The 13,099-nt window shown below is 45.7% G+C and overlaps 3 protein-coding genes across 3 annotated transcripts; 2 read left to right on the top strand and 1 right to left on the bottom strand.

The window, feature by feature from the left end:
- Window positions 1-49: 49 nt before the first annotated feature.
- Window positions 50-346, top strand: F5147DRAFT_585264 (uncharacterized protein; the record flags this gene model as incomplete). The annotated part of the gene is made up of 1 exon (XM_041431855.1): window positions 50-346. A coding segment is annotated over one exon (297 nt), but the record flags the coding sequence as incomplete, so codon positions are not given.
- A 9,081-nt stretch (window positions 347-9,427) lies between these two features.
- F5147DRAFT_720383 (uncharacterized protein) lies at window positions 9,428-10,234 on the bottom strand. The gene is made up of 2 exons (XM_041438814.1): window positions 9,829-10,234; window positions 9,428-9,776 (listed from the first exon to the last, which is right to left on the bottom strand). The coding sequence occupies exons 1-2, from the start codon at window positions 9,944-9,946 to the stop codon at window positions 9,568-9,570; spliced, it is 327 nt and encodes a 108-aa protein (XP_041287339.1). The 5' UTR covers window positions 9,947-10,234; the 3' UTR covers window positions 9,428-9,567.
- Window positions 10,235-11,039: 805 nt separating this feature from the next.
- Window positions 11,040-12,820, top strand: F5147DRAFT_840412 (uncharacterized protein; the record flags this gene model as incomplete). Its single annotated transcript, XM_041444290.1, has 15 exons — window positions 11,040-11,112; window positions 11,178-11,210; window positions 11,263-11,282; window positions 11,333-11,347; window positions 11,401-11,439; window positions 11,495-11,523; window positions 11,582-11,595; window positions 11,651-11,682; window positions 11,863-11,923; window positions 11,982-12,116; window positions 12,173-12,295; window positions 12,345-12,405; window positions 12,462-12,510; window positions 12,566-12,737; window positions 12,795-12,820. The coding sequence occupies 15 exons, from the start codon at window positions 11,040-11,042 to the stop codon at window positions 12,818-12,820; spliced, it is 882 nt and encodes a 293-aa protein (XP_041287340.1).
- Between the last annotated feature and the right edge of the window lie 279 nt (window positions 12,821-13,099).

Here is a 13,099-nt window from a genome sequence, read left to right on the forward strand (position 1 = left end):
CGCGCCTTCAGCATCAAACCCAAGTCGACCCCGATGTCAGAGCTCATCCAGGCGTGTCAACTCACAACCAAATTCACCGTTCTCAAACGGTCGCTCCTACTCGCCATTGGTCAAGTCTTCGCGAACGATGCTTTCGCGGATTGCACCGCTCCACCCCAACCGACGGACCCCTCCACCACCATTACCGAGACCTCCCCCGCCGAAGAAGAGCAAGAAGCAACTAGAGATGGAGGAGCGTATCGAGGAGGAGTTGTCGGAGACTGTTGAGGGGTGGTCGTGTATGACTGACGAGGAGAGGAGGAACTTGCGCAGAGCGCGAATTGATGCTGAGTTGGGTTATGAATGATTGCGAGTCGCGTCAAGTGTATTTTTATTCCTTATCATGCCGTTTACTTTTTTATTACTATGTATTGTGCAACTTCATGGAGAGCTTGTATATTAGCCAATGGCCGGAGACTCATCATGATACTGACTCGCCATACAATTGTCCAATAGCGACGGTAGCTCTGTCACAGGGTGAAGAGTGACGCGGGCACAGTCTCAAGATCTCACCGACACCATCGGTCAACTCGTGCTCGGAGAACCCCTGTCGTTTTGTTTCAAATATTTTATCACTTCTGCAGATGTGCTTGAAATCTTCCTATAAATAATAGTAGTTATAGCCCTCCGTGTATATACTGATTCTTATGAAAATTCGCGCCCGGTTCAGAGATCATGAAACCTTCCCAAGCAGCGTACGCTCGACTCTTGCACTATTAATCTATTGCTGGTCCTAGTGCCTGCATATCCGCTCCTGGTCCGTCACCGTCACCGTTTGGAACCACGTCAACAAACCGTTTGATGGTTAGTGTGCTATTTCCAGACGTTAGCACTGTGGATCAAATTCCCCTGACTCCATAGAGGCACTGGGTCCCAGCTGAAGAATCATGGTCTTCATAGCAAAATGTCTATTAGCGTACATGTATCAGCCAGTAGTGTTTCAGTGGCAATCCGAGACAGTTCATATTCATATCCGTATTTCCGCCTCGTCGAACAAAAGTGAAAGGCAAACTCCTTCACCTCGTCAAAACCCATCAAGTATGCCTCGCATCATCAAGCTACGCATGCACGACCGTGCTTCGCGCACCTTGGAATCATCTTGATTGGATCTTCCGTAAGCCAGTCGAGTGAAAAACAGGAGCGGGACGTCGAATGAGGCGAGAAGATGAATCGAGGACGGATTACACACTACTGCCAGTCGATATGTCCACACGTTCCTGGAAAGCGATTGAGTTCATAACAATATATGTGTCGGGATCGGCCACGAGTCTAGCGCCATACTCTCGAACACTAAGGATCAGCTGTGGTCCCAGCACAAACAGCTGCATGGTCTGCAAAATCTGAAGCAACCCATAAAAAGTCTGGATTCCCAGAGAACTTTGGTACTATAGAGATGATGAATCATGGTAGCATGTATAGGTGAGTGAAAGATCGACATACCGTTGAGAATGTTGGAGAGAAATCAAGAATGAGCACGAAACACGAAACAGCGACAAAGCTACCAAGTCCGACCATTCAGTGGAAAAAGGGAACAAGCAATCACAATATAAGCTCACCTCGCAAAGTAAAGCACATGAGTTTTCATCAACACCGTGAAACAGTGCCCCATAACCCCTCCTGCCGAATGTCGGGGCAGTTCACGGAAGCGTTTTACCGCAATCCAGACTGCGAGGCACAGCGCGAAGACCTCCCACACAGTTGCAAGTATCCAAGTAACAGAATTCAGAAGTAGAAAATCTCCTGTGAAGGTAATCCAGCACTGATGAGAGCCGGAAAAAACGGCTTCCTCTGATATCCATCAGTGAGCCCCATGCACGTTCGTTTTCATCCATAATCAAGCGTACCTCCTGAAGCCTGCACCATTGCTATTACAGCTACGACTCCATTGAAAATGTTGACAACCAGGATGTTGACAACGAGAAACATCAGGATTTTTCTGGATCGTTGATACATGGCATGCAGCCGAGTGACGATGATGACTTGCAGCGTGTTTCAGTCAATATCACTGAGGTCTCCCAAGTGCCAAGCTCACCACACAGCATCGCAAATGCCACAACACCCGTCCAATTCCATAGGACGTACACGTTCCAGCCTGACGAATCCAGTCAGTGATCAACCTCAAATAGCACACTCCAAACAGACTCACATCTGTGGCAGTATAGCGTGGCAGTCAGTAGAGAACCAAGTAGTTAGTAAAGAACCACACCCACTCCTACAGGGAACCACAGTTAATTGGAGGGGAATAGCAGGCATCTGCGCAGAAGACTCACTGTATCTGTCAGCGAGATGGTCGGAATATGGACTCCATACCGTTTGTCAGAAGAATCGAAGACAGTAGATGTACTAAGAAGACATACACAGGATGACCAGGCTGATTACAAGAAACAGACGATCAACACAGCATGGATTGTTTGACTTTCCGGACATACACAGCATATAAGATTCCAAGGTAGCGCACCTAGGATACTTTCAAGTCAGCATAGCATGACAACCACGACAAACAAGCTACATACACCGAGATACAGAACTGTCATCAAGGACCAACGTTGCCTCTGTAATTAAGTGTATTTTCATGGTTATTCCTCTGACATGAGACTCTACTCACCCAGACCAATTCAACCTATAAAAGGATTCTTAGCAGGATGGCTACTCCGGTCATGGTATCGACATACCTCTTGTGCGAATGTAAGTGCTGAAAAACCTTTGTAAGATATCAGCAGTCCTTTAATGTTATCATGCTCACCCCAATTATATGTCACTACAACAAAGGCGGCAACTGCGAAACCGCTAAATTGAGATATCATCTTCAGAATCCGACTGCTCTTCACGAACTTGAAAAATAGCTGGAAAAACGATACGCATTGATGATCGGCCACCAAGCGGGATCATTTGAGAATATGGTCATATTGGTAGAGAATTGGAGTGAGGGTGAAAGGTGAACTTGGTAGACGTATTTATATACCACCGTCCAGTGCTTGGGTCACCAAAATGAAATTGAGGGACGATAACCATTCCTGCGTTGATTGCCCAAAGATCCAGGGGCTAGTAGCGCTCAACGTAAACATTGGTCATGAAACATTTCGACGGGCGGAACGCTTGCCAATATACTAACACAATGAAAGATAGAAGGCAAATTGTGTCGGCATGCCCAGAAATAAACCGTCAAAAGTAGGGAAGGTTCACACGAAGTCAACTCGTGCGCGAAGCATAGTACTATCTCAATGTTGAAGATTTCTGCACCTCGTTCTTGGGCCATCTGTCGCTTCGTGCGCACATCCAACAATGATGAGTGCAGAATCTTCAATCTGCATCGTGAAATTAATGCGGTGCTGACGGGCATCAGTTTGTCTAGCCATAGATAGCCTAGTTCAAAAACGCTGATTGACAGATAGTACGTACTAGTGACAATGTCATCACTAGATCTAAACAGCAATGAGACAGGACACGGAGAAAAGAAAACTCGGGCGCACTGATATGACCGTGACTGCATAAAACTTGATTTGTTGTTCTTCAAACCGTACTGACTCATATCATGAGAACGTCCGGGAAATGGCAAGGCGATGGACAGTCTGGGGGTTATAAGTCTGTCGCATGTATGGAATCGAGTCTGAGGGCATCATGATGTCAGCTGCTCCGAAGCTCGGCTCGAAATTTCCCACTCCTACCCGTGATCACGTGCATGTATACCTTTAATGTGTCATCGCGACTTCGACTTGATTTCATACATACAGTGCATAGCGTTAGTAATGTATAAATCTCATCTTGAATCAAATTTTGGCAGCTCCCATCGATCGTGGTATGCGGGCAGATGCCCACAAAATTGTATAATGTATAATGTATGGCCTTTGAAGGTCCGGTATACACTATGAGATATGGTCTGTACCGAGTAGGACTACTGCTAAGTTGCCGGAAGTTGATGCATGGCATAACAATGTTGTAAGATGATCATTGTCACTGACAGCGAAGACGAAGATGCTTTACGACCTCTCCAAATTGCTTCAAACCAAAGCGGCCTCTTGACACTTGAGTGGAACCCCGTTTTCTACAGGCCCGGAAAAGATACCACAGCGTCAGGAATTCTTCAAGCTTCATGCATCATGGGCTGTACCGCAGGCTGGCTGATCATGATTCTGCAGCGTCATTGATTCAGACTGCCTCATTTACTACCAGTCAAGTGCGGACTCCCCACTAGGATATGGTCCTCTCATAAGTAATGTGTCTTCACTTACGCCACCTCCAGGGTACCAGGACTCTGACCCACTAAATACTTAGATTCAGCGGCTCTCCCTATTGTTTTGTCCTCCTTAAATTCATGGGCTTTCCTTTCCATAATAGACTCTCCCCCAAGAAGGAATTTGAAATCATTGCAATCCCTGAATTAACCAAGCCTTGTGCTCGATTTCCATCAGAAGATTCCTCCCCAAAGCGTAGCTGCCTCATCAAAGCAACTCCAATATCACTGAGAGCTCATCCGGCGCAACCGAATCCACCGTTTTCAAATAGCCCCTTATATTCGTCATTGGTGAAGTCTTCGCGAACGATGCTTTCGTGGATTGCGCCGCTCCACCCTAACCGACGGACTACTATTACGGAGACCTCCCCCCGCTGAAGAAGAGCAAGAAGTAAATAGTGATGGAGGAACATATTGAGGAGGAGCTGTCGAAGACTTTTGAGGGGTGGTCGTGTATAACTGACGAGGAAGGGTGCAAGTTGATGTGGAGTTGTTATAAATGTGTATTTTTATGTAATACGTTATCATGCCTGTTACTTCTTTATTGCCATGTGTTGTGCAATTTTGTATCAACCCTTGCTCTCGAGACGTTCAATATGGATCCGCTCGCTCAATGGCCCGGGAGACTCACGATACTCGCTATGCAGTTGTCCAATAGCGACGGGCGCTGTGTCGCAGTGGTGTATTATCCAAACTCCGCTTGGCTAGGATAATCGATGATCCCAGACTCCACATACTTGGAGTCCGCCCAGACCGGCCATATCTTCTTGCAGTCAAGCCCAGCCGTATTCATGCAGTTCCACTACGGGCCAGCGAGGTGAAGACACTGCAAATTCTATGTGTCCCAGGAACACTGCGACTTGACTTGCAACTTGCTGTTTCGAATATCAAAAAGTCAGCCTCGCATCACTTTCAAATAACTCGGACGTCAGTGTGTTTCAACTCAGTCTAAATGCAAAACAGTGTGGGGAGAAAGTGGGGATCTGAGCCCGGATGATCATTGATCGGCGAGAGAATAACCTTGGTTAATTGGTTATTTTTCCCTATCATCGCCGTTATAAGTGTTGCTACTAGTACGTGCCTATATGATTGTGAGTACCCGCAAGAATCTGTCTACTACTGCTCTTTATTGATGCGATTGCTCGGCCATGGAGCCTAGCCAGGTACAGCATGCGTACAAGCCATCCGGGTCTTACATTCTCCCATTTCTATGCCAATGGGGCTCGGGTGATGATTATCCGGTGGCCGAGTTAAAAGAATGATGGCATCACATCACCAACTACGCACTTACTGCACAGCTTCGCAATACAGCTTCCCTATGTTTGGCATCGATGCGAAAACCCTGTGTTGACATTTGGTAGCCAAGTGAGTTGTCTATCTTGAACCTGCCCTACATTGCATTTCTCGATATATACTAGTAGGTGATATCTTGACAGACTTTGTGCGCGTTCTATGCCCGAGGAAACCGTCAGTGGCTCAGCGAAGTGGTAAGACTGCTTATACTTGTCGACGATGATTGGGACGGCAGGAATTCTCCATATGCTCAATTTTACTTCGGTGTGATCATATTACGGGTGACGAGGGTCGGGCCTTGTCCGATGGATCGCGCAAGTAGACTAAACTTCTCGCTAATATCTGGTATCTTGGGACAAGTTACCACGCTTACATCTACCAACAGTTGATTTATTCCATTTTTTTTTGCGGCGGAGTGCTTTTGACAGGGTTTCGCAACCAGCTTAGATTCGATCAAAGCGCGCTGAAACGGCTTCCCCTTTCTACTTGACTCCATGTGACATTACGTGCTTCTGTCAATTATGACAGTGCCTAAACCATAATGGCCTATAAAAGCACTGCATGATGGTATATTATCCAGTACTGAGCACAACGCGATCGTACGCATCCACTCTCTTGACATTCGTTACTCCCTCCTACCATCCTTGAGCACTATGACTTTAGTCTCAGACGATCCCGTTTGGTGGCCCTCCATTAATTCGTATCGTATCGCTAGCTATTTTATAGGTTCGTGAAAGCCAATCAGGTAGTAACTTCCTCGATCTAACCTTTTACAGTTGCGGCCTCTGCCGGGGTGATGTACGATTGGGGTGAGTAAGATAGCATTGAAGAACTACTGATGTCCTCATCGCATTCTTAGTATTGACATTCGGATATGAGGTAGGTTTATACCATTGCCGGAGCAGCCATGTCGCTAAGGATAGTTTGATAGGTTGAACTGATTTGGGTGAGCAGAATCCCACATCACAAAAACCAATATTTGATTTGCGGCAGAGGCAACACTGGTCCCTCATGACCGGTCTGTATCTCAGTGTATGTAGCTTGGGTTATACCTCGTGGTTGGCCGGCTAGTTGTACTGACTGGAATTTTTCTTCCTAGGCACGCTATCTTGGATTAGTATACGCAGCGTATGTTTAGAATGCTAAGTAATTGGTGTTGTGCTAATTCACCATATCTCATCAGCATCGGCTTGCTGAGTATGTCTCATATAAACCGTCGTATTTATTTCGCCTGATCAATGGCACATAGTATATGTTCCAACAATCTCTTTGACAGATGCGGTGAGTATTCCGCACCACTGCCGATCTTTCCCGTCTAATCCGCTGCATTGTCATATAGGGGTAAGTGCTTTACCATCCCCTTGGTTCCGTATAATGACTCCCATAGTTGTGAGTTTGTGCAGAATATGTGGTCTTCCGAGGCTAATCACGAATTGATTTTTCCAGGCCATATCATATATGTTGTATCAAATTCGATGATCACAGTCGTGAATGCAATATTAGGCGGTGAGTTAGCGATTCCCCAGTAATATTGACTTGGCTGAAATGCTATGCAAGTCATCATGGTCGCTCGGTTGCATGCCATGTATCAGCGCAAAAAGATGCTGATATTTCTCTCCGTCGTCCTCCTGGCTGTCACCATTGGCAATGGAGTATCCATAACAATAATAACTATGCGTATGTCAGAGGGTAAGCTATAATTACGGATGAAAGACTTAATCCCCTAGGCTCACTAGATAACAGAGGAACTTGTTCTCTCCGGCACCTACCAGTGCTTTGTTAACTTTGTGGACAACACAAATCTTGCTTATTCCATGTATTGGATGTTCATCACTGCATGGGAGGTCCTCGCACTGTGTCTCGCAATCTGGATTGCTGTAAAACACTTCCGTGAACTGAAACGACCATCGACCGGATGGGTTATCGGGGACTGTTTCACAGCGTTAACGAAGAGTCATGTGGTCTACTTCGTGAGGTGAGTTCATAATGTGAATCGGTTTCTTCTTTCCGCTAAAGTCTTGCATGTGCTAGCTTTGTTGCTGTCTCTTGTTTCAATTTCGGTTATTTGTCTCCAGCCGTCTCAGCGGTATGCCGATCTGTCTGATCTCTGCATGTAACCGCAGTTCATCATTTTTATAGGACCCATTTACACTCGCGAGTCAGATTTATCCGGGTCTTACTCAGATTTTCTTGCTCGTCCAGTTGTTTGTGCTGGGACCGCGCTTGATACTCAGTGTTCGAAAATACCATGCTAAGAGCACGGCCAATTCTGATACAGCAAGTGGCGTGACTTCAGTTTATTTCCAGGAGCTCGTGCATGTGTCGACTAGCAGTAGTGTGTAGCATAGGAAATAAGTGCGCTGTGATTTATATTTGTCGGGTACTCTGCAGAGCATTAGGTTTTAAGCCAAGTTTCATTGTGGCACTTCATAATTATACATAATATATTTCGCGAATCGGACAGTCGAGGACGAAAGACACCTTATATTCGTCTATCGCGTGTACAGCTACTGCTGAAGAGGCAATTTAAAATCCAACGGCCCGTCGTACGAAAAACCGCCTACAAAATTCTGCCAATTCGTCAAGAAACTCGAACCTCCTACGTAATCCCTGTATTGATTCAGACAGAGTGTAAGTATTTTGGATGTGATTTGTCCTAGATGCAAGTGATGATTGTGTGAGTCGAAGTCTCTGTTTTTGCCCGATCTGCAACGTAGAGGATAGTGTTGGGCCAAATACATTTCTCCATTACGTTTGATTCAACCTAACAATTGGTCAATCGTCCATTACTCAGCGTAGCGCTACATGAGATCTTTTTATGGCACCGCTTACCTTCAACCATGCCCGGGATGCCGTGGCATGTCCTGCATGGATGAGGGAGTGGGTCACACCAATAAAGCGGGCCAATATCTTTGGTTGAGTCAATACATCTTGTTTTTATTCTCTGAGACACCCCTTTCCTCGATAGCCTTGATGAGGAAGGTTTTGTACGCAATACGAAATCTAAGAAAATGAACAGGGCCTGTCAAGCGAACTTCTCGACCCCTAGATGTCAGATGAAGCGATAGCCTTCGCGGCCGGCGTTCTTAGGGAGTAAACAAGAATGTGTGGGCAATTCGATGAATACGCATTAGATCGCCAATCGACGCCTGGCTTCTTGCTGAAGCTAAGGTCGCATGTATCAATATTCATTGAGACCAGAAACAAAAACGAGCGAGTGCTTCTGACTATAACAAGACCCCTCGTCGATGCCACCGAACTTCCAGATGGCATGTGGAGACCCTTGATTTGAAGGAGAAAGAGATGAGCGAGGCAACGGATGGAAGTCGCATAAAAACTCCGAAGAATGCTAGTGAGCGAGTCCGACTCCTATCTATCACGAAACGACCGTGCTCCAGCCTGGCTCAAGTCCAGAGGTAGTATCTTCAAGTTCGTGGTATGATTCCTTTAATTCCTCCATGAACTCGTATGCAGAATGACGTAACATTCGATTATTCGTCTATATATCAAGCAAATTCGTGAAAATCTACAGTTTGTGCACCAAAATTTTCACGTGCTAACTGGAAGGCCGTCAAATTTTCACACGAATCTCACTCCTGGAGGGCGCGTTCAACGACATAGGTTTATACAACATTTTCGTCGCAGTATTTATCCGAATCATCTCCTATAGGTCTTGACATTGACAAGGTTTCAACCAATGTCCTGGATATCTCTACTGTACCAACGAAGGAAAGCAGTGCCCAGAACGGGAAAGTCGAGGAGCGAGAGATGTTTATAGGCGATCTCGCCGGAACGTTAGATGCAAGTTTCAATTTGCTCCTGCTTCTAGAACTAGTACTCATCTTTGAGACTCGTAATTTATCTCTCGTTGTATCAGAAGCACTATGGGATATTAACTTTTGTCGTATGATGTGGCTGCCTTGTAGTATAGGAACTGTCCATGTCTGCGGCGAATTTCATTTAGCATTCCCCACCATTTCAAGGACTCATCAATTCACTGACACTCATGCCGTGTCACGGTCATCCGATGATTCCACCAAGCAGGACCCTTTAACACCTGGTGGACGAAGAACACCAGGAGCATCCATCGATCTCAGTAGTGGGAATTTGAGATGTTGAATGATGGTGTTGTCGCAGGAAGAGCTAACGAGGAGAGCACAGTCAGAGTCAAAGTGACAGCTAGGTACAATGCCTTCTGTGGGTGAACGAAGAAGTACGGTTTCTCGCTGTTGTGTGATGAGTCCTAGTCATCCTTTGTGTTTCAGGTACTTGCACTCGCTTCGTCGCTCCCAATTGGCAATCACCAAACGTGCTGCTCAAACATTCAACCACGCTCATATTCAAGATGCACAAATATTGGACGAGAGTCAACCAATTTCGCATCGAGGACTATCAATCAATCCCATGTGACCATCGTGCAACCAACCATACCATCAACGACTCGTCTTCATACATCTAGACCATCTCCCCATCTACCACGCTACAGAACCTCGCCGACTCGCCTCCCCACAAATACTTTCTTCATTCTTGGGTTCGCCCCTCCAGAACACGACACAGTATCATTGTTCTGTTTCTATTTACAATCCTTTACAACAAACAAACAGTGACAGTTATTTAGTCCCCACCTTCCATCCTAGCAGCATGTAAGATACACGATGGATTAAGCATAGCGTGCGTTTACATCAGAGTGTCACTGCCCTTAATCCTGTGACATCGTTCTCACTCCTGTAACAGTAGGAACTCGGCTGCTGGCGCTCAGATCATCAATCTTTCATAGCACAAGTTGAAGGCTTCCAGATCCTGGTTGTAGTGATGGAGCTACTCTCTTAGCTTGTTCTTTTCTAACGACATGCTAATCTGTGCCAACATATTACACACAAGAGCCCCACGCTACTGAGCTCTTCCATCAACTTTTACGAAATCAGCGTCTCAGCGCTGTTTGAATCTAGAAATGCCATTGTATTTCTCAATCAGGGATTCTCAACTAGGCTATCTCTGGTTGCGCAAACTGATGTCCGCACTCCACGATGCAGATCGAAGATTCTGCACTCATCATTTTTGGCAACCTTATGATATGAAAGCCCGATGACCGAGCCAGAGAGCAAGAAGGTGCGCACGAAGCGACAAATGGCCTGAGGGCGAGGAGAAGGGATAGTAAGCATTGAGGTATGTGCTCAAGCGCCGCTCACATACGGGTAGAATGTGAGTTATCTCTATCATGGTTTATCTTTGATCTGGTCTCAGTGGCATGCAGATATAATTTGCTATCTTTTACGATGTTATGTAAAGGGTTCCGCTCGTCGGAATGTTTCATGTCCAGCATTTACGTTAAGTCCCTGGATCTTTGGTCGATAAAGGCAGGGATGATTATTATGTTTCAACCTCATTTTGGCGATCCAAGCGCTGGATGGTGGTTATATGCTACCACCATACGTCTACCAAGTTTGTCTCTCATCCACACCCATTCTCTACCAATATGACCGTAGTCTCCAATGATCCCACTTGGTGGCCAGCCATCAGTGCGTATAATTTTTCCAGCTATTTTGCAGGTTCGTGGAGAGCAGTCGGATCTTGAAGCTGATGTCTCAATCTGACCTTGGCTACGGTTTTGCAGTTGCCGCCTTCGTTGGAGTAACATATGATTGGGGTGAGCATGAGAACATCAAAGGACTGCTGATATCCTTACAAGTGTTTTTCAGCACTTACATTTGGACAAGAGGTATGTCAATACCATCACCGGAACCCATCTAGCTGATAACCCTTTTGTAGGTCGAATTGGTCTGGGTAAGTACAGTCTCGTGCCAGAGGAACATACATAAAAGTACACTTAATTACAGAGACAACGCTGGTCGCTCATGACAGTGCTGTATCTCAGTGTATGTAGCTTGTTTGTCGTAGTTGCCATTTTGTGCTGACTCGAAAGTATCCTAGGTGCGCTACCTTGGAATCCTATCTGCTGCGTATGTTCAGAAGGCTAAACATTCGGTGTTGTGCTAATCGTTTGTCTCTTATAATCAGTCTGTTCATGGTTGGTATGTCTCCTTAGTACATTAACTGTCTTCGCTTCTTCTGACCAACGGCATTCAGGCAATGTTCCGACCATCTCGCTGACGGATACAGTGAGTCTTCTGTATGAATGCCTGTCATTCCCCTCAAATTCACCGTAGTGTTCTGTAGCAGTGGGTGTGGTTCTTTGCTGACTTCTCAGTCCACTAATAACTGCCACGCTATACTACCAAAGATGTGAGTCTGTTTGGAGTGTGTGCTACTTGAGACTGGTCGCTGATCGGATTTGTCAGGCTGGATGGCATACACTGTATTCAGTTTGGATGGGTGTTGTGGCATTTGCGATGCTGTGGGGTGAGCTTTGCACTTGCGAGACCTCAGTGATATTGGAATGACTGAAACATGCTGCAAGTCATCATCATCACTCGGTTGCATGCCATGTATCAACGAGACAGAAAGATCCTGATATTTCTCGTTGTCACCTTCCTGGCGATCAACATTTTTGATGTAGTGACAACCTTAATGTCAACGATCCATATTTCAGTAGGTACGCTTAATTATGGATGAAAACGGACGTGCACAGGGCTCATTGATCGATACCAGAGGAACTCATTCTCTCCGGCACCTACCAGTGCAGGATTGGCTATGCAGGAGATACCCTAGTTCTGGGTTCTGTTGCTTGGATATTCACCATTGTGTGGGAGGTCCTCAGCACTATGTCTCGCAGTCTGGATTGTGGTAAAACACTTCCGTGAACTACGATTACATCGGACAGGAGGGATTATCGGGGACTGTTTTACAATGTTGATGAAAACTCATGTGCTTTACTTTGTGAGGTAAGTTCATATTGTAATTATTGTCTTTTTTTCCACTGAAGGGTAGAACATAATAGCTTTGTTACTGTTTCTTGCTTCGAGCTCATCCTTTGTTTCTCTCCAACGGTATGTTAATCTTTCACTTAACTCTGCATGCAACCACGAATCATCATTTTTATAGGACCAAAATGTCGTAGAAAGTGACACTTTTTATGGCTTGCTTCAGATTTTCTCAGTGGTGCAGATGTTTGTGCTGGGACCACGGCTGATCCTTGGCGTTCGAGAATATAATGCTAAACTAGTGGCTAACTCCGACGCAGCATCTCGCATGACCTCAATCGCTTTCCAAGAGCGTATGAATATATCGACTAGCAGTAGTGTGTGAAGTTGACGCGAACCGCGTTGTCTAGTGCTTGCAGGGAGCACGGGAAATTAGTTTTTTGTTTATATTCCAAGCCTCGTCATGCGGTGCTCAAGTAGTTATTTAGTGTCACAAAATAGATGAATCTATCGTGATCGACGAACTGTTGACTTACATAATTGACCCTCATGTCTTCAAGCATTTTACATATAACCCACCTTCGAGGATGCCTGAAACGTTCTCAATTCCCTTGGTCTTCCATTCTCTATCCGTCTGACTCAGCTCTGTCAGACGCAAGGCTTAGGCGACGTGTATGCTCAAGACCACTTTACAATCCTACGTCTCTCACATCCT

This window comes from Suillus discolor (genome assembly GCF_016758755.1).
Source record: "Suillus discolor strain FC423 chromosome Unknown F5147scaffold_82, whole genome shotgun sequence".
NCBI classification, from domain to species: domain Eukaryota; kingdom Fungi; phylum Basidiomycota; class Agaricomycetes; order Boletales; family Suillaceae; genus Suillus; species Suillus discolor.

What these genes read in the sequence shown, in the direction of transcription:
- F5147DRAFT_720383 (XM_041438814.1), bottom strand. Translation starts at nt 9,946, where the DNA reads ATGCGAAATTGGTTGACTCTCGTCCAATATTTGTGCATCTTGAATATG. An exon ending in GACGAAGCGAGTGCAAGTAC is followed by an intron (nt 9,777 to 9,828) that starts CTGAAACACAAA and finishes GAGAAACCGTAC; the next exon opens with TTCTTCGTTCACCCACAGAA.